The 22,019-nt window shown below is 46.1% G+C and overlaps 1 protein-coding gene across 8 annotated transcripts in view; it reads right to left on the reverse strand.

The window, feature by feature from the left end:
- Window positions 1–22,019, reverse strand: part of SEMA5B (semaphorin 5B) — a 343,951-nt gene that overhangs the window by 153,242 nt on the left and 168,690 nt on the right. For 4 of the 8 annotated variants that reach the window (XM_045032975.1, XM_045032976.1, XM_045032982.1 and 1 more), the window contains one exon: window positions 15,922–16,127. In XM_045032975.1, the coding sequence (XP_044888910.1) occupies window positions 15,922–16,075 (154 nt within the window). In that variant the 5' untranslated portion in view covers window positions 16,076–16,127. Of the gene's footprint in view, window positions 1–15,921; window positions 16,128–16,676; window positions 16,819–18,539; window positions 18,651–22,019 lie in introns of those variants that run through there. The other 4 variants (XM_045032980.1, XM_045032981.1, XM_045032978.1 and 1 more) reach the window with 4 other exon arrangements.

Consider the following 22,019-nt stretch of genomic DNA (forward strand, 5'->3'; position numbering starts at 1 on the left):
GACTGGTACTCAAGAAACCTGGGACCAATTCCTAGCTCCATCACATACTTCCTGTGTGACCTCAGGCAAGTCATTTATTCTACCCTGTAACAGAGTTTCCCCATCAGTGAAATGAGGATAGAACTTCCCTACATCAACAGGGGTGTTGTCATAGGGTGCTGTGGTGATGAGGGCCATATAATGCCCAGACAGAATTCTTCACCAGGATTGAATATGGCCCTATAAGATACATGTATCTTATTTATCTAGCTTGGATTTGCTTCCTCAAATTGCAAACACACAAAAGTTAGATTCTAAGCAACAGAACTGGCCATCCTCAGATGGTCAAAACTCCCACTGAAGTCAACAGAAGGCCCATGAGAATCACATCAGTTAACACACTAACATCTACTGAAAGATCCAGGGGAAAATGTTTGTGATATAATAAAAAAAGTATTTAAAAAAAAAAGAGCCCAGTTCCATGGCAGTTCTTAGGATGTAATGCTAAGGCATTTACAGATTTAAGGCCAGAAGGAACCATTAGATCATTTACTTTTACATCCTGTATAACACAGGCCATAGAATTTCACTGTACTGAGCCCAATAACTTGTGCTTGGCTAATGCATATCTTCCAGAAAGGCATCCAGTCTTGATCTGAAGATATCAAGATATGGCATATCCAGCAATTCCTTGGTTAGTTTGTTGCAGTGGTTAATCACCCTCAATGTTAAAAATGTGTGCCTTATTTCTAATCTGAATAAATTCAAACATCCAGGGTAGCAAAGGCAAAAATAAGAACCACACCACTACCTCTCTAGTCCTTCTATGACCAGAAGACCAAAAATTGTGCTCCCCTTAGGTGCTGACCATACGCACTGACTTTGAGAATTGCCGGGGGGTACTCGACCTCCCGGGCTCCAACCCAAGCCCTGCTTCCACTTCATCCCTTCCCCAAGGCCCCACCCCGTCCCGCCTCTTCCCACCCCCGCTCCAACCCCTGCGCTCACTCCACCTCCTCCCCCCAGCATCTCCTACATGGCTGAACAGCTGATCACGGCAGGCGGGAGGTGTTGGAGGGTGGGGGAGGCAGTGATTTGAGGGGTTGCCGGTGGGTGCTGTGCACCCACAATTTTTTTCCCTTTGGGTGCTCCAGCCCCAGAGCACCCATGGAGTTGGAACCTATGGTGCTGACAGTAGGGCTAGTCAGCAATTTTCTGATGAATTCATTGAAGCAAGATGTTTTGCTGAATCTATTACAAATTTGACACAACTTTAGTCAAAACACAAGCAGGTTACATTGGAAACCTGCCAGCATTCCAGGGTCCACAGTTCTGCAGCAGAGAGCCCTGGCTGGAATAACAACCATGATTCAATGAATAGCATATGTGACGCTGTCAAGAATGTCAATTTCACTTATCCCCTTTCAGGAACATGTTTCAGTGTTCCCAAACCAAATTTTCCAGGGTCTTCGGTTTGCAAGATAGTCTGCTAAAATTTGCACTTTGAAAGCAAATTCCAAAATACTGAAATATCTTGTTAACCGAACCCCCTCAAGTTTTGGCCAGATGAAGCTGGAAGCTTAGAAGGATAAGTAGGATCCAGTACAGTAAGAGATTTCAAAGTGAAAGTTAATGTCTTCTCTGTACATGCCAATCCATGGAGCAGTGATCCTTTCTACCCACTCACCTGGGATCATGCTGTTATGTTCTGCATGACATAACAGATTCAAAATCAGCCCACTAGAGCTTTTAAAATCCGCACATTTCATTTCTATGCTAAGTATGGGTTTAGGTGCCTCACTTTAGGAACCCATGTTTGAAAATTTCAGTCTTAATGTCCCTGTGCCTAAGTTCCTGCACCTCTACACAGGGAGTAATAATGCTTCCCTGAGTCACAGGGGTGTGCACTGTTTGCAAAGCACTTTCAGGTCTTGGCATGCTTTGAAGGGGCTACAGAAGTGCAAGGTATTATAACAAACGAATGGCTGGGTATCTGCTGGTTAACCCCAAGCCCCTTCTCATTCCAGCAACAATCAGGAGGGGTAGATGAAGGCTAAATGAGACCTGGAGCCACCAAAACCTTGAGAAGCACCCGGGACACTCTTCACCTTAGCCTGGCCTGCCCTTTCCCCGACAGACTCTTTCTTCCAAGCTTCCACATTCCCCAGGATATTCTCATGTCTCCCACCCATGCCTGAATTGCTCCTGACTGAGCCATCCCCACCCACTGCGATCAACTGTGCACTGAACTGTGGCCTGGTGCTCTGACTCAGTGCTGAGTCAGGCCCCTTATGGCAATGGATTTAAAGATCCTGCCTCAGGGCTTTTCAGTGGGAGTCATGGGTTTCCTGCACTGCTCAGGATCGGGCCCTTAATCTTAGAGACTAAGCATTCATATCACACTAACCTGGAACATGGAATGCATGTACCCTAATCTGCTATTCAATACAAAGGTGTGAGGTATGGAATAATTCAGCCAGACTAATCTTCAAGCACTTCCACCCACTGAGCAGTCCTCTGAGACCTTTAGTGGTATGCTAGCACCAGGGAAGTGTGATGCTTTCACCTCTGGAGACAGTCCTCGCTAATGCAGCTCCGACTTCTTTTCCTGTAGCTCTTTCGCTGCAGAAACATTTCTGAGCCAAGCAGCAGAAGCTGTAAGAATAACACCTTTCCAGGCAGGTGAACCAGGGCATTCATGTTGTCTAATGCGGGAGGTCAAACACTGTCTAAGGTGGAGGAAGGGAAGGTCAGCACATAACCATAGAACCTTTTAAGGATCCTACTTTTATGCCATAATTTCTGTTTGTTTTTCTTCTCTTCTACCAACTCTTTCCCTCTCCCCGCAAACCAACCCACTCTTATAATTCACTGGCAAGAAGAGGATTTCCTCATCTGCTGTTCTAAATGAAATCTCCTCACTTCAGAGAGGCCCAGTCCTCAGTTCTTCCTTTTGATAGCAAGTTCTGACAAATCACAAGTAAAAAAATAACAACAATCCTAATGAAAAAGCTGTCAGTGGCTCAGTTCTTGCCACAGACAGTTTAAACATCAAGCAAGCCTATGAAATAACAGGCACTGTCCCGCTTTCTATTTACTACTGCAGGTGGCACAACTTATAAAGAAACCTTTCCTGATTACTAAATTAAAGGCTGAAAAGCATGCATCTTCATAGCAAAATTAAGCTTTTATAGACATGTCGCTGGAGATTATTAAGCTCAGCGTGGTTCCCAGCTAAGACTATCCAACTGCGAGTGATGGGAATTAATGACAAACGGCACATTATCCTCCCCAACCTTCTTTTCTATTAGAGTGAATGGATAAAATGGGATGGAAATCCAAGCGGTGAGAGAGGATGTAGGTCTTTTTCATTCGACACGTTAAATCCTATCACTCAGACCACAGGCATCCCTAAGGGCAGCTCAGTGCTTTTATTTTAAAATGAGCCTCACTTCTGTGAGAGTAAGTGTTTGGCTGGGCCTGTCCCACCTTAGCAGAAGTTTACACATATGGACCCAATGAACTCTAGAGTGTGCTTACATTTGACCTTTCTCCAAGAGCTGATTTTTCAGAGCCGACTTTTTCATTTGGCTGGAAGCCCTCAATGCTGAGGGATGTTTACCTTTGCAAATTTATCGGTTTAAAAACACTATGAAAAATTAAAACCCAACGTTCTGGCTTGGCATGTCAGCAGCAGGGGCAGGAAATCTAGGAAACAAATGACTTAAGGGGTAATCTGCTCATCAAGGCCTCCTTTGTGCTTCATGTTTCTATTTCCAGGGGGTTAAAGAGCCACGTTGTCGCTTTCTCCACGTTAGTGCTCCGAAGTGTAATTGTTTCAAATACAGCCCAGGGTCAGCAATGTGATCCAGAGCCTCTGAAATTATGCTGGCCTATCTGCAGCCCAAGCTGGTTCACAAACATGGCTGCAAAGACCCAGGGCCTTCATACAACACATCAGTCCTCCACGCATGCACAAAGCTGGGGAGAAAAAACAAGGAATTTGTTGGTCAGGCACAATGACATTTGGGAGGGTAGCCACTGACCCTGCTATCACTTCATTGTGCATTAATCACCTGAATGTAAACAGGATGTGGTGAAAGGGCTGGATCTAAAGGCTGCTGAAGCCAGCAGGATTTTTTCCATTAAGTTTGGATCAAGCTCTAAATGTGGAAATTGTTTCATAAGACTCATTATGATCACACCTAATCCCATGTCTCCTCCAAAAACCCCTTTCTCCATCCCATTCATACCTTGCATGCTTATGAGTAAGGTGCAGGAGAGCAGAGGGCTTGAGACATCTCTGCATAAAGGATTCCACCTACAGTTTAATTTCACTTGTTCCCACATAGAGCCTCCACCTGCACTGCACTGCAACAGTCTCTGCAACCTGCTCACACCATGTAAGGATCAAGACGTTAAATACCCGCATCTGAAAAATGGAAACCCCTCTCTAGGTGCTAAGTAATATTCCTATTAGAGATATGCCACTGTAATCCACCATCACTGTCAATTTGAACCCTGGACCCATTTATTCCCTGTTAGAAATGAGAGGGTAGCACTGAAACACATAAAAGATATAACAAAAACACACTGAAATAGGCAAGATTGGAAATTAATGGGAAGGAGTCCCCCAGGTCCCCACTCCAGAAAGAAACCCAAAGCAGAAACTCTGTTAATTAGCCTTCAGACTACAGATTTATATTATATGAAGTTCCCATAAAATAAAGCTGATTCAACAGTAAAGGCCTGCGTAATGGAGCAAAACATACTATACTCCTGGGCGCCTGCCAAACCCAGTGGCATAAATAAATACCTGCTCTGCCGACACTCAAACCCACTTTTGTACAGGGCTAACCTGACCACACATGGAGCAGTTTCCTAAGTGCCTCAAGACGCCTTCCTAAAAAGACTTGAACTGGCTTCACTGGCTGCATGTCACAAAACACGGAATGGGTATTTTTCCTGGTGTCTGAGTTGTGTTTATGTAAATTTAGCCCCCATGGAAGGTGCACCCATTTGACAGCCTTGACTTTTGTTTATCCATAGAACAGGTACAGTTAAGGCAGTGACCATGCAAGTATCTCACACGCACCCTTGTAACGTGTCTCAACTCTGACAGTGAACCTTTAGTTCACTCTTCATGTCTAGTCAGCCACTGGCCTCTCTGTTGGGAAAGGTCAGTTCAGAATGGTCTCGGATTGCATTGGATTCCACCGCTGACCAACAGATTTCCTTGTAACAAAGGTTCAGGTCTCAGGCAGCTTAGTCTGAATACAGTGACGGTGCCTCCTCCCCAGCAACACACCCACCTTTGAGGCCTCTAATTTGCTTAGCTGGGTGTGCAACCTCATGTAACTCAGCCCACTTCAAGCTATGTTTCCTTGGAACTAGCGTCAACGGTGGCAGTGGCTTTTGTGATCTGGGCTTTTTTCTGCTACAAACTGGACTGAGACCATGATCCTCATTTTATATAAACCGCTGAACAGACAGCATCAAATGATGATAACTTCCCATCAGCACCAGCAGAGACTGGATCAGCACCAACAAACTAGAAGGGAAAACTTTAGGTGCTACCACCAGTCCACTGAGGTCAATGTGCATTGGTCATTGCAGAGAGATTCCCAACAGCATCCACATACAATCCTAGCACAATCACTGAGACACCACTTTATAATTCCATCAGCTAAATCTTCTTTACAGCTTCCTTCTATCAGCAGCGACATTTTCACAGCTGAATAAAAAGCTACAATTGTCTTACAATCCTCTTAATATGGGATTCATTGTCAGTTTAATAACCTCCTCCTTTGAAATTCTGAATCTCTCCGTAGGTCACACTGTGGGGTTAGTGCAATAGTCTTTGGAGAACTGAGTTCTAATCCTGTGCAAATGAGCTGCACAGCCTCCTCTTAGTCCCTATTGTACACTGCGCAAAACCAAACCAGGACATGGGGAACTGGAAAAATCTATAGATGCGTTGGCAGGGCTGCCTAGACAAATCATGCCAACATTCAGCCTTTAACATTATTCCTGAAACAAGAGATCTTGGTGTTACCCTGGGTTCTCTCTCTCCAGGGGTGAAAGTAACTTAAAGGACTTACCGTACTCTGGAGTCCTTAGGAGGGGGTGGGGCCTCAACCAGAAGAGGTGTGGCCTCTACTGGAAGAGGCGGGGCATTTAAATTCCCAGGCACTTTAAATCAGGATTTAAAGGGCCTGAGGCTGGGGCTGTGGTAGCAGCAGCTAGAGCCCCGGGCCCTTTAAATCACCCCCGGAACTCCCAGCTGCCGCCTCGGGGGTGATTTAAAGGGCCCGGGGCTCCAGCTACTGCTACCGCAGCAGAGCCCCAGGCACTTTAAATCAGCATCGGAGGGGCCCCAGGCCTCTGGCGGAGCTTTAAAGGGCCCGGGGCTCTGCTGCAGCAGTGGCAGTGGGAGCCCCGAGCCCTTTAAATCGCCACCCAAGCCGTGCTGCCGGAGCCCCGGGGTAGCAGCGGCAGCTGGGGGCTCAGGTGGTGATTTAAAGGGCCTGGGGCTCCGGCTGCCGCTACCACCCCAGGTCCTTTAAATCATCCCCGGAGCCCCGCTACTGGAGCTCTGGGGTAGCAGCGGCGGTGCTCCGGCAGCAAGTTAAAGGGCCTGAGGCAGTAGCTACGACAGGAGCCCCAGGCCCTTTAAATCGCTGCCTGAGCCCCGCTGCCACTTCCCCAGGTCTCCAGCAGCAGGGCTCCAGCTGCTGCTGGGAGCCCCAGGCCCTTTAAATCGCTGCCAGCGGAAGCCAATTCACCCCGGTATGATGCACTGGCTCTTGCCGGTATGCCGTACTGGGGTGTACCGGCTTACTTTCACCTGTGTCTCTCTCTCTCTCACACACACACACCCTTGCTGTACTGTCTTAATTGTGCACTAATCACATCCTTGCCTCAGTGACTGCAGTTCCTACTTCCCCTGTCTTCCTGAATCCCTGCTCTCCAACCAAAGTTCCAGGGATTCAGAATGCTGCAACTAGGCTACACTCTTGTTCTAGGAAATGGAGCTACCTCATCCCAGTTCCCCTGTTATGATTGCTGGCGTCCTTTCCACAACTCTCCATCTCCAAATTCAATTCAAAATTGCCTCTCAGATTTTCGTATCTTCCTGGATTCCTCCAGCCTGCTTCTCTGACCTCATATCTACCCTCCTGTAACTTTAGCGCCCTCCTGGCCAAGATGGGGTCTGTTCTGCAGGCAGTTCTGGCCAAGAGAAGGGGCGCTTAGGAACGCAGCAGTGAAAGTCCCTTCCGCCCCAGGGGCACCTGTAACAAACACCCCCCTCCCCCCCACAGGAGTGAACACACACCCACCCACACACCAGAATAGTACAGTGAATATAGTAAAGGGAAATATTTATTCACAGAGGGATGAATGGAGAAAAACAACAGGGGGAAAGACAGGGAGAGCGGTAAAACAGAGTTGCATTCAACACAAGGCCCCACAGGCCCAGTGGTAGCACAGTCTGAAAGGGCAGACACTGAGCAGTGTGTCTGCACTCAGACTTTGGGAGTCCCGGGCAAAGTTCCAGTCCAGTGGTGAGTCTTGGGTGCTCCTGGTCGTCTTCGGTGCCAGTGAACTTTCCTCAACAAACCCCTCCGGGGCCCTCTTCTGCCGCTCTCTGCAAAGCCCCACAGAGCGACCACCTCCCCGCTTAACTAGCTAACAGCCTCCCTCCTTATCCCCAGTGCAAGGCCACAAGCTCCAATACTCACAGCCCCCTGCAGCTCTGGGCAGCAGTGATACTGGGTCCAGATCTGGCCTGTCCTTCTCAGGTGATTCCTTCCTGGCACAGTGCTGCTCCTGGCTCCATCCTGGAGTGTCCCAGATCTGGGCAATCAGCACTCCCCTCTCAGGACAAAGATTTAAAGGGGCCATGCTCTCTAAACCTCAAAGGGGATACACTCCTCTCCCACCCACTCACTCACTCAGTCTCCTTTCCATCTCATTTCCTGCCCACTCACTCCACTCTTCCAATCCTGGCCAGCTCCACCAGGAGCGGAACAATGAGCAAACTCACAATGGTGTGAGAGCCACAGGGAATCTTGCCTCCACCGCCCCCCCTTCCCTTAAAAGGCAGTGACAAAGGAAATACAGGAGCTACCAGTGCTCCCACAGCCCATGCTATCCAACAGCAGGCAGGAAGCGGCAGCCTGGATGGAAAAAGGGAATGAAATTCCTGTTCTCTCCCAGCACCAGGAGGGAGAAAACAACCCCCCTCCCCACCTCTCAGCAACCAAGAGAAGGAAGGATACAGAGCAGGCAGCTCTCCTCCTTCCCAGCAGTAACAGAACAGAGGAGCTGAAGACCCACTTCATCACTGAGTGGAGTTTCAGAGACACGGTGTCATTGCCCAACCTAAGACGGCTTTGTGGCACTCACGCTTGCAACAGTCCACGCACGCTCCCTAAACTGAACTTCCCAGGGTCCTCCCATCCTAAGTTACAAGGGAGAAATGAGACCTCGTGACCTGAGCAGAGACCAAGGAATCCTGGAATTCCAATAATGGCTCTAACACGGAATCCCTTTGTGGCCTTGAGCAAGTCACTTGACCTTTTCAGTGCCTCAGTTCCCCTAACTGTAAACTGGGGCTAATGACTCCTTCCTAACTCACAAGCGTGCTGCAAGGCCTAATGACTTGTAAAGCACTTGCAGAATGTGATGTACGGCAAGACTATGTGTTGGTACAACATAACATGGATCATCTCAAAGCTTAGGTTCCTAAATAATGATCACTTTCTCAAAACAGGAGTTGGCTTGCCAAACTGCTGTAATACGGACAGAGAGGAACATAATCCCAAACCTCTCCACTGTACAAGTACAATTACTAGTATTTATTTGCTTTTTTTTTTTATTACTATTGAGCAGCCAGCAAAGTGTTGTGGTCTGTTTGGAAGACTCCCCAGTGATTCAAAGCCCAGGTAAAGAAATGCCAGATAATCCCTATGGGCTAGATCGTGACTATACAGTCTGCTCTCATTCTGTCCTTGGAGCACCCTGGGAAGGAGACTGTGTGGCAGAGTCTCACAACTACCCTCCTGGATCCCTTGCTGCTCCAAGAAAGAAGTAAACTCCACCAGATCTATACCAGAACAGTGCGTGCTGCCTGACGCACTATAGGGTGGAGCCAGGGCTCTGCCGTCCCCCACCCTTTCGGGCCCTCCCAACCACTTGCACGAACTGGCGCCCATTTCAGCTAATTTAGAGCCTGCTTGTTTCTTTAAGCACATTCCAGGGCATTTAAACATTGTGACCCATTGTTTACTGAGATAAACACCAACGCTGTCACACAATCACATTCATTGAGAAAGATAAGACTAGTTGCCCATGCATCACTCATTGCATCTTATGACAATCTGATCCGTATAATCCCTCTTTTCAGGCAGGAAGGCAAGTTGCATCTTGGCTCTCAGAGCCACTGGCATCTGATGGAAAAACCCCCACTCTTTTGTCATCACTCAACCTTTCCAGCCAGCCTCTCCCACATCTGGGGGTGGATTTTACATTACCTCTACGCTACACTCACGTCTATGCCAGCAATTCTGTGCCAACAGATGTGTTGTGCCAAATTCAGAACAACTATGTCCCCTGATCAGATCCTGCAAAGTCAGTAGAGACTCAAATCCTGTTAATACATAAGCTTTAGTCAAATACAACTTACGAGGCTCCACACAGGTATAACTGGGCCTCTTTTATACAGGTAGTCTATGGCCTCTTTTATACAGGTAGTCAGGCTAGAGTATCTAATAGTCTATCTTAGCCCTTGAATACATAAATCTATGAATGAACATCAGCCTGAAAAATCCTTTATGACTGGGTTTAAAATCTGCAGCTTGCCACGGCCTTGATGATTCCTTTTTTATTAGCACTGGGCAATTCTTAGAAAGTTTTAAGTAGAGAGGCTCAAGCTGCAAAATTCAGACCCAGATTTCAAACACAAAGGGACCATTTGGTTCCAGGGCACATTAATGGAGAGAGAGAGAGGGGGCCATTTGTGAAATTTAGTTCATGATCATCCTCCAGTATCAACTTTCACTTCCTGTTTGAAAAAACATCCAGAAAAGTTTGACCGTGTATTCAAAGCATTTCCACATGTATCCAGTCTGCATGCCAAATGGCAAATCTCCTGGGAACTGGCTTCCTTTGAAACACTTCCAGAATTTCACAGCCTCACCTCTGTTTGGTGCATTAGTGTGACCCACTGGTAAATGAGTTATAGGCCCCTCTCGGCACTGAGGATACGCGCTTGTTACTATCTAGAGAGCATTAGTGTTGTTACTATCTAGAGAGCATTAGTGCGAAGTATCGGCTTATGCTTTCAGTTCTGGAAGTCCCCAGTTCTGTCTCCTGTGTGTCAGTCAAGATGGTGGCCATCACATCAGCACGTCTGCTGCATATACACATGGAAATCCAAAAGGTGAAAGCTAATCAAGCTCTCTCTAATCTCAGAAAGGTTATCCCAACCAGATGGCTTAACCATGGTTGAGGAGATTGTTTGTCAGTTGTATCTATCGTCGCAACCCTCTGAGCAGACAAAAAAAAAATGTGTTAGGGTTTCCAAGTAAGGGCTTTATCTTGTAAAGTGATGAGCACTCTGGCTCTGCTTCAGCAAAACACTTAAGCATGCGCTTAGCTTCAAAACACATGAGTCATCCCATTGGCTTCAAGATAAGCATGTGCTTAAGTGTTTTGGTGGATCAGGGCCACAGTGCTCATCACCTTCCAGGACCAATCCCCTGATAGTTAAAGGATAGTATAAACAAACAGTTCTCATAGAGGGATACATTTAATTCAGACATGATGAGATCTTTGGCTGGAAGGTGTTAGAGAAGTGCATCATGTTATTGTTATTTACAACAGAAGCTGTGTACAGAGGCTAACTAAATCAGTTTTGCAATGCTATTGGCTCATAAACTGAATCTGTTAAGGAGCAACATTACGCAAACCTTAAAATCCAGAATGAGCTCTCTGGAAAGCATGTGCTTGTTTGTACTGAACCACCACCGCTTCTCTTTCTGTTGCTGGGGTTGCTGCCTGGGATTTGTAAAATAGCACTGCTTATTAACAGCACAATATTGTGTCCGGGATCCAACTATTCTGAATGATATATTCAAGACTCAAAGCAACGCTGCATGCAGTTGTTATCAGAAATTAAGCTAGTGGCACCTAAAAAACACCCAGCTGCTCTTCAAAACTACATGGACTCATTCTATCTATGCTACCTTTTTGACCTACTCCCAGTCAACTCCCTTTGCTCCACAACACTCCCTCACATTCTTCTCCTCTGCATCCCACCTCCCATGCCTCTTCGCAGTTGGGGGAGGGGGGGGTTCGCTCTTTCACTTGTGTTATCCCATCTCTTTAGAACTCCCTTCTTCTCCCCTCTGTGAGAAGCTCTGAATCACCCCCCTCCTTTAACTCTTACCGTAAAATCTTCCTTTTCTCTGCAGCTTGTGAGTGACTCTCTCTGTTTAAAGCATTTTATGAATGAAGGGCACTTTTCCCAGACCCTTTTTATCCCAGAGGCCTTTCGGCACAGCACACTGAATCCTTTTTATCAGTTCTCATCATGTTTATTTGCAAGGCTCATAGGACACCATTGATGCGTAAGCGCCAAAGAAAAAATATTATTGTATTAAAAATATACATTGTACTGTATAAGTTGAAAGCTGTTGTGTGAGATTTTCAGATGGTTGCCCGAGAGCAAAATTACTTTCCTAACCGTTGTTCAATTATTTATGACTTTATTGCTAGTAATTTCAAAACAAATTCTAAACCAGCCCTGAGGAAGAAAATATCAGACTCATTTGCTATAGTTCCATTTTCAAGATAAAAAAATACTATGAGATTTTTTTAATAGAAAAGAAATCCACAGCCAAATGCCTTTAAGGTCAAATATTCTGCACCACTGCAGTCTTAGGCACATGCTGCTATTGCTCACCCATCAGTGTTACATTAGCAGCTAAAGTTTCATCTCCCTTAATGGAGATACCAGGGTGGCAATGGATTTTTCCCATAGTACCTTTGGTTTCCCCTGGATATTTGGCCAGTAATACCTCCCAGACTTCATCCCAAAACCCTCCACCTTTTTTAACAAAATATTTGGTTAGGAATGGCAAAAATCAAGCACATTCAACATGAATGCAAATCTTTAGCAAAATTTCCTATGGGCTTTTCATACCTGGGTGGTGGAGTTCATGGATGATAGTGTTTTTTTTCCATCAATACACACTAAAGGGAATAATGTATTAGTGACCAATTCAACTGTAGTGGGGGTGTTTGGCAGAATATCATGCAAATCCAAGAGAAATAAATCATACCCCATTATCTTTTAGTCAGACAAAGTTAAAACAACCTTTTGTTTCAGTACAAGTACACATTTAATAGCTCCCCGTAGACCTCAATGTTTGCAAGTTGGCTGGTTTTCAAAAATATGTTGTTTAAAATAAAAATAAGAACAATGCATTTACATGCAGCAAGCTACACTCATGCTACCCAAGTCATATTCATCTGGTAGCAGGTTACAATTACACATCAGCCCAAAGTAAAACCCCAAATTAGAAAACTCCCAAACCAATTAAAACAGCAGGCAACAGAAAACGCACCCGAACATAATTCAGGAGAGATCAGATACCTGCCAATAGGCCAAATTTTACACGCACGGAAACTTTCACCAACAGTTATGATACGATGTGTCATATATAACACCCTATGTAGCTAGGGATTCAACAGTCTAAGACTTTGGCTACACTTGCATTTCAAAGCGCTGCCGCGGCAGCGCTTTGAAGCGCTAAGTGTAGTCAAAGCGCCAGCGCTGGGAGAAAACTCTCCCAGCGCTGTCCGTACTTCACCTCCCTGTGGGGAATAACGGACAGCGCTGGGAGCGCGGCTCCCAGCGCTGGGGCTTTGACTACACTGGCGCTTTGTAGCGCCGCAATTTGCAGACCCTGCTGCAGCGCTGCAAATTTGTAAGTGTAGCCAAGCCCTGAGTTACCTAGCTCAGTCCAGATCTTCCCTGGGCATCAGCATGATGGCTCAGGTCAGCTGAGGCAGTTTTGCTGACAGTCCCCCCAGGGCTGGTGCTAGCCCATTGGAAGCCTTAAGCAGGAACATTTCCCCCCCCACACACACATACTAATAATTAATGGGGGGGGTCCCCTTGAGCTGCTCGGGCCCTAAGCAATTGCTTAGTCTCCTTAAGCCTAGCACAGGCTCTGGTCCCCGCGTTGTGCATGCTTGAGGAGTGGAGGTAGAGGAGGAGAGCTGCACGACCAATATTGGAACAAATAGGTCCATCTTAGCCTATAACACCCTCCATGTCCCAGGGTGAACGTACTGGCTGATAGGAGAGAACTAAGGACCCTGGTAATTTGTTTACTCATTTAAGCAACATTCTTTCATAACCAATAAAGAAGGCAGCATGATTTAACAAACAAAATCAGAGAGAAGTAAGAATTAGTATAGAAATCTCACATGAAACCTGTTCTCAAGTGACTTCTGACTAAGTTTGGCAGATCCAGGAGGTTCAGAATGGACAAACACATAACATGGCACTGTCTCTGACTTTGTTCCTGTGGAATGGATAAATAAACCTCGATAGGACACACATTGCCACAAAAGGCTTACAATATAAGTAAACAAGACAGAGAGTGGTGCCCTACCTTGACCCAACTTATCAATAACCAAGCCAAGACTAGAACCCAGAGTCCTGACTTCCAGTCCAGTGCCCTACCCACTAGACCAGGGGCAACAGCTAAGGAGATGCTTGGGGTCTTGGGAAAAGGAATCCTCCACCACACTGTGGAGCATCAGCCCAGCTGCGCCATAGGCTACAATACCAGCAGCTGCCCTTGCATTCCCACTACACAGTAGGCTATGGTCAATGGAACAAGGTATTTGGGGACCTATTGGCCACAACCCGCCTGCTCCATGCTGCCATGGAGAGAGCCTTCACAGAGCAATACTCTGCAGCACATAAGATGTGGATTCCCCAAGCTGTTCCCCTTGCACAGCAGTGGTTCCAATGGGTTCAGCACTTTCCATGCCCACTGGTGTTGGGACCAGGACAGGATACATCCTTAAGGTAAATCAAGCAAAGAGCTGTGACGTGCTTTCTGGATGCATAACACTCTCTTCCATAGACTTTTGAGTGCTGCTTGTAGCTAAGGAACAGAGGTGCCTTTAATTTCATTCTGCATATTTTCCTACAGAACATCTTCAGCAGGGCTGCATAACAGAGCACACAAGGCTACAATGTATCTTGAACAATCACCAGGAAACAGGTGCAGAAAACAAACTACCGTATAACCATGAATCTAACCAAAGTTTAGAGGACCCATGTGAGGACATTTGCCTTAGATGGCTGTAATTTTCATCTCTATTTCTTTCCTATAATTGCCCGGCTCTAATTAATCCATACCAGAAAAGAGCAGCAAAAGGGAAAAGGAATGCTCTGGGTTTTTTTGTGTTCCTGCTATGCCTGATTAACACAAAGCAGTTTGGCAAATGAAGACACCCATCTTGAGATCAACATCTGCAACTGGCTTCTCAGGATCAGAACCTAGGATTGAAACATGCTTCTAAACTTCACATGGGTTCCGGAAGCTAACACATCTTAAAGATGGATCCTATAAACTGGTTCTTTGTGAATCAAAAAAACCCAACCGAAAATATTATATTTTTATAATATTAAGAGACCCAACTTCTTTCTGTGTGTGTACTTGTAATATGCTCATTACTGTATTATCTGTTTAAATAGCCAATTGAGTTCCAACACATTTTTTAACCTCAGGGATTTCTTCTTTCACCCTTCCCCAATAAAACAGAAGGTCAGCATTACTAAGCAATTAAAAATCAAGGTTTATTTACCCATTCCACAGGAATAAGGTTAGAGCGAGTGCCCTATTATGTACTATAGGCTTAAAGATTTGCTAATTTACTTTAATCCACTTAAACCTTTAAAGCATGGATAATGGAAAACAGACAAGAAAACTGTTTCCAAATGTAAAGACAATAGCTTCCTTCCCTCCAACGAAGCATAAAGCCTTAGAGAAGAGCCCTAAAAGGTCATCAAGGAACCTTTCAATGTCTCCTTTCTCCCTGGACACCCCATCTCAAAGGTCACAGAAGCCTCATTCAGATGCCCTCAGCAAAGAGCCTAACCACAGATGTACTGCAATCCCCCAAAGGGGAACCAAAATCAATACTTCAACATTTAGGAGGAAGCTACAGCTGGCAAGGAGGCTCAACGCACTATGGTAATGATGTATGGAACTTCTTACGCTGGACTGTATAGGTGCTCAGATCTGAGGGTGATGAGGGCCTGGAACTAGATGGATGAGTAGATAGAAGCGCTGACAGAATCCTAGGGGTACCACTTCTACACATAACGACATGGACCATTTATCTGGGAAAAGGACACAGTTCTTCAGGCAAATTCTTATGCTGCAAAGCACAGGGAGAGGCCTATGATGTTTTTATGTATGGCACTGTAGGTCTCTGCCGTTAAAAAGGCGGCTGCTCTTTTGCTTCTAAGATCTTATCAAGGCCGGAGTCCAGATGGAAGTCAGAAAAATCACTGACAAATGACTACAAACGTATGCAGAAAAAAGCAACAATGGACGCAACAAGTGATGATTTTATTATTATTGTATACACAATAATATTGCTCTAAATGTCCAAAATAATAAATGTGCCTTTCATTCAAAGATCTAAAAATGCTTTACAAGTATGTAAAGACTCATATTAGAGTCAGTGGTAGAATGGTGCCGAGAAACCTTGAGGTCTTATCTCCCAGCTTTCTGCTCTGACCTCCCTGCTTCCCAGGACGTAGCACTATAGGAAGGTCTCCAGAGCAGACTATCCTATTGTACCTTGCAATCAAGCTAAGGCATCCAAGGGAAGAAAATCTCTTACCTTCAAAAGCAATGGTGGGGTGTTCTCTTCTGACGCATTGCTGTTGCTCAGTTTCAGGGTATTCGGGTGCATTCTGTGATGCTGAGAGATGAAAAGTGAGAAGGAAAAGGCTTGCCACAGACAGAGAAATGCCCTTTAATCTTGATACAACCATGATTGGAGGCCTGCTGCAGATCTAGCTTCCAAGGTAGGCCCTGAGAGGATACCTGCAATGCAAAGAATTTCATTTTAGGAAACATACATCCCTATCTAAAGTCTGCAACAAATCTCTAGGGGTGGTTTTCCTCTTTCATTACAAACCCACGTGTGTTAACTGGATGTGATAATATTCAGCAAACAATACACTGAAAAATTAAGTGCCTTTATACAACTCTTAGCATGCAATACCAACAGAATTTGTAACAATATTGAAAAGTGCAAATACTCCAAATACATGTAAATGGCTCAGTATTAAGTAATTCAAGTAATGCAAATGCAAAAATAAACTCCTTAAAAAGGCAGTAGGAAAGATGCACCAGGTAGCAACATTACAAATTAAAGCCATATGCTATGTTTTATTCTTGTTCCTATGGGTTCTGAATATTGCCATAAAGATGATCAGTAACTCTTCACACCCTCTAATATCTGCATCTGCAGCAACTACTATATATTATATAAAAAATTATGTTAAAAGAACATTAAGATTGCAAAATCAAGCACTCAGAAGTTAGGAAATGCCAAAATTAAGATTGCCCCAGCCCCTCAGCTGCCTGCACCGATTAATTCGCTCATTCCACCACACCCCCTCCTATCTCTCATCTCCTCTGCATTCCAGAGTGGCTACTTCCTCCTTCTCTCCCTCATTGTCTGGCTTCCAGCAGGGTGTTTTACTGAGAACACAGGAGACAGTCTCCCCGCTGCAAACTGGAGCATGCTCAGTGCAGACAGAATCTTTAGAGAATTTAGCTGCCAAATTAACAAATTTCTAGTGAGCATGTGCAAAAAGAGAATTTTTTTTCAAAGGCTTGTCACTTGGCCCAATGTGGGCAGTTTTTCATGGGAAGAGCAGAAGGTATGTCCTTGACACCAGGGCAACCACCTTCCCCTGCCACATTTCAAGCACCTGCTCCAAAGCAGGGGGTAGCTACAGCTTTTCAATGAAATGGTTGCAATGATTTTTTAAAATACATGCACAACAATGTATTTTCCCCTAATTTTGTTCTCAGAAACAACCACCATTTTAGGTGAAACTTTCCAAAAAAATTTAAGCTGAGGCAGACATCCACCATAGAAAATTTCAGCCCTAACAGTTATTTATATGGTAAGCAAGTTGGGGCAGGGGCAGTCTTTTTGTTCTGCGTTTGTAGAGCACCTGATCCATGATGGGGGCTCCTAGGGAAATACAAACAACAGATAAGAAGAACAATAAAGTTTGACAAAGTTATAAGCAACTGTAATGGTCCTCACTTAGGATCTAGTTGGGAAGTGTGGTTATGGCCAAAACCCCTGACTGCCATGAGGGTTGTGAGGAGGGGAGCCCGGGCCCTTCCACTCCACCAGGCTCCAACCCAGGGCCCCTTGGGCTACCAGTAGTCTAGCAACCAAGAAAGTTGCCAACTTTCTAATTGCACAAAATGAAACACCCCTGCCCCGAGGCACCACCCCTTCACTGAGGCCCTGCCCCCACTCGCTCCATCTCCCTCCCCGTTGCTTACTCTCCCCCACCCTCACTCACTTTCACCGGGCTGGGGCAGGGAGTTTGGATGCGAGGGGGGGGTGAGGGCTCTGGCCGGGGGTACAGGTTCTGGGGTGGGGCTGGGGATGAGGGGTTTGAGGTGCAGAAGGGGGCTGGGGCAGGAGGTGTTGGGGATGTTTGTGGGCTCTGGGAGGGAGTTTGGATGCGGGAGGAGACTCCATGTTAGGGTAGGGGGTTGGGGGGCAGGAGAGGGTTCGGGGTCCTGGAGGCACTTACCGCAGCTCCCAAGAAGCAGCGGCCAGGTCCCTGCAGCCCCTACGTGCATGGGCAGCCAGTGAGGCTCCACGCACTGCCCTCGCGTCTGCAGGCACCGCCCCTACAGCTCCCACTGCTCACAGTTCCCGGCCAATGGGAGCTGCTTAGCCGGCATTTGGGGCACAGGCAGTGCGCAGAGCCTCCCTGACTGCCCATGAGCCTTGGGGCCGCGTGGCCACTTCCAGGAGATGCGCGGAGCTAGGGCAGGCAGGGAGCCCACCTTAGCCCCAGGCTCCCACTGCGCCACCGACCGGACTTTTAACAGCCCAGTCAGCAGTGCTGACTGGAGCCGCCAGGGTCACATTTCGACCGGGCATTCTGGTAGAAAACCGGACACCTGGCAACCCTACAACCAAGGCTGCTTAAGGCTGTCCTCCCTGGGCCTATCTCATAGGACTGGAAGGGACCCCGAAAGGTCATCGAGTCCAGCCCCCTGCCTTCACTAGCAGGGCCAAGTACTGATTTTTGCTCCAGATCCCTAGGTGGCCCCCTCAAGGACTGAACTCACAACCAATGCTCAAACCACTGAGCTATCCCTCCTGGTCCCCCCTCCCACCAGGGTTAGCTCAGTCCAAGGCCTTCTCCTGGTGGGGAAATCCAAACCAAAAAGTAGTAAAAAGGGAGTTACCAGTGTCCAAGGTCACAGGATACTTCCCTCTCTGGTTGTATCTGGGGTGGGTCCTCCCTTCTCTAAAGGAGGCCACCTTTGGGCAGCCGTATCAGAGCCTTTAAGCTTCCCTCTGCTCTACAGGAGCAACAGGTCCGCTCACCTCCAACTCTGACCCCCAAATAAACTAATTGTTCCCTGCCTTTTAATTCCTCCAGCAGATGGAGCATTTGCGGTGGGGAGGGGCTGGCTGAACCCAAAATAATCCCTTAACCCCTTGTTGCCCAGTGTGGGGTTTGTACACCCCATCACAGCAATTGAAAATGGGATCCTAGAACAGGAAGCCTCAGGCAATTTTAACTACAGGCAACACGAGCAGTTCCATGTACCGTAAGAGGCTGTGTCCAATTTAAACCCTTACTTGGGCTAACTCAACCCCGTGAAGTCAGTGGGAATTTTGCCTGAATAGTAAGTGATGAAAGACCTCAGAATTTGGCCCTTGGTTTTCACTCCTATTGCATTCAGCGAGTTGTATCTGAAAAAAAGACTTGGGATTTGGCTCGGTGGCAGTTTTGTCTGACACAGTGAAGTCAATGGAAAGCCTCCAATTGGCTGCAATGGGTTTCGATCAAAGCCCTCAATGCTGCAAAATTACTACAGGAAGGTATTCGGGGTTTGGCCTGAGGATTTTTCAAATCTTTTGCCTCCTTTTGAGTGGTTATGAGCACCATCAATCCCCAATTATGTCACTGATTGTTCTGACAGACATAGCAATTTCCTGTAATATCCCTGAAAGACATTAGTGTATTAAGTGTCTGTATTATTGAGGGCTGGGATTGTGGGCGACCTCTCAGAGGGGAGATGTGACATACAGTGCAATCCCATGCAGCATCTTTGTGGCCCTTGTTTTAAATGAATGGTTTATGTAGGACTGTGTTCCACTCCGTGGGGGAGGGCTACTTTAGCTCCTCCAGGAACTAAAACCAGTGGGTGGTGATTAAGGCAAATCAGTCAGGTTGTAACCCCCTCCCAGAGAGGTACCACCTCCTGTGGAGGCTCACATATACTAGTTCAAACTACATTCTCCAGAGACCAACACACAAAGAAAGGCCTTTTGGATAAATAGCCTGAGCTTAAAGCAGACTGCAAAGGGATCTCACAAAACTGGGATTAGACTTTTCCTGTTGTTATGCATACTTCCACCTTTTCATGTTCTCTGTATGTATAAATATCTCCTGTCTGTGTGTTCCATTCTATGCATCCGAAGAAGTGAGCTGTAGCTCACGAAAGCTGATGCTAAAATAAATTTGTTAGTCTTTAAGGTGCCACAAGTACTCCTGTTCTTTTTGCGGATACAGCCTAATACGGCTGCTACTCTGAAACCTGTCAAAATGACAAATGAAATTCAATTCTGGTACATGCAAAGTAATAATCAAACTTAATCCCAAATATACATACAAAATGATGGGGTCTAAAGTAGCTGATATCACTCAAGAAAGATCTCAGAGTCATTGTGGATAGTCCTCTGAAAACATCCACTCAATGTGCAGCAGCAGTCAAAAAAGCATACAGAATATTAGGAACCATTAGAAAGAGATGGATAATAAAACAGAAAATATCATAATGCCACTATATAGATCAATGTTACACTCACACCTTGAATACTGCGTGCAGTTCTGGTCGCCCCATCTCAAAAAAGATAAATTAGAAATGGAAAAGTTACAGAAAGGCCAACAAAAATGATTACGGGTATGGAATAGCTTCCATGAGGAGAGATTAAAAAGACTGGGCTATTTAGTTTAAAAAACTGGCAACTAAGGGGGGATAGGATAGAGGTCTATAAAATCATGAATGGTGTGGAGAAAGTGAATAAGGAAGTGTTATTTACCCTTTCACATAACAAAAGAACCAGGGGTCACCCAATCAAATTAACAGGCAGCAGGTTTAAAACAAACAAAGAAGTATTTCTTCACACAACACATGGTCAACTTGTTGCCAGGGGATGATGTGAAGGCCAAAAGTTTTACTGGATTCAAAAAGAATTAGATAAGTTCATAGAGGTTAGGTCCATCAATGGCTATTAGCCAAGATGGTCAGGGATGCAACCCCATGCTCTGGGTGTCCCTAAACCTTTGACTGCTAGATGCTGGCCCTGGACTTCAGGGGATGGATCACTCAAGAATTGCACTGTTCTGTTCATTCCCTCTGGAGCATCTGGCATTGGCCACTGTCCTTCCAGATACTGGGCTAGATGGATCATTGATCTGACCCAGTATGGCTATTCCTATGTTCTTCTGTTGATTCAGGGCCTTCTTTCTGATCCAGCAAATGGGTGGGGAGCTCTAATCCTTCCGGAAGGATTGGAAGGACTTGTCCTATTAGGGCCCATATGACTGACAGGTGACCTTTGGTAAGCTTTTTAGCATGTGTATAGCTTCTTTTATTGTTTTCAATAGGTTTTCGCTATAATGCTTTCACTTTAAGAACAAACGCACTTGCTTAGAAAGAGTTGTGCAGTCACTGACACCTATGGGTAACTACTCTGTTCATAGCCTCTGGAGAGGAAGCAAAGTGCAGACTCTAGCTTGTTTAGGTAGTCTGGCTTGCTGGGAATATCACAGTGTAAGGGAACTCTGCAGCCTGGAAAAGCACTGTTCAAGAGGGAGTGAGGAGCAGGTCTCCGCCCAAGAGAGGTGATGGCTGGGAGCCAGAAACTTTTAAGTGGATGTCCTTGATGGAGCACAGCGGTGGGAATATAGGTGCAGTTGCCCTGAACTGTGACAAGTGTTACCGGCATTTAGCTATTCTCAGGCCCCAGATTAGCACAGATTTCAGAGAGGGCTTTTATAAAATCTCACTGTGATTCTCTCCAGGAGGCGCTATGTCTCAGCTCACAAATACTGCAGATGGACATATTTTTTCTTTTAAAAACATAAGCAAGTTAAAATAACAAGTGGCACTGGCAAAAATGAGAGATGGAAAATAATTCAAAGTTAAAGTTAGCACAGTCTATAGCACATGCCACTAAAGACAAGGCAATTGGAGGGATCACACACACACACACACACACACACAGGGTACTAGGGAGAGATTACATGCAAGCCATGCTATGAGGGGAGGCATCAAGAGAGGATACTGTGGGGGCGGAGTGAGGGTAACGGCTTCAGCAGTGTTACTGAGCATGCTCAGTCTGTGTGAGCATGCTCAGTACAAGCCAAGCAGGAAATCAGGGGGAGGGGGACCACCACCCCCACGTCCCCTCTTGTATCACAAACTTTATCATTACGGAAGTGAGCAAGGGACTGAATACAGCAAATATTCTCCACATCTAGGAAGATGTGCTTTGTATCACTCTCCCCACACTGGGTTCCAGAGAAGGTAGCATGCAGCCTTCCCCCACTGCAAGGTGCTTCTTATGGTGGAGGGTGTCAAACATGGGAAAGGACCTGGGAAGGGGTGGGCAAACTATGGCCCAGGGGCCACATCTAGCCCTCCAGACAT

The sequence above is a fragment of the Mauremys mutica genome, chromosome 10 (genome assembly GCF_020497125.1).
Source record: "Mauremys mutica isolate MM-2020 ecotype Southern chromosome 10, ASM2049712v1, whole genome shotgun sequence".
Classification (NCBI taxonomy): domain Eukaryota; kingdom Metazoa; phylum Chordata; order Testudines; family Geoemydidae; genus Mauremys; species Mauremys mutica.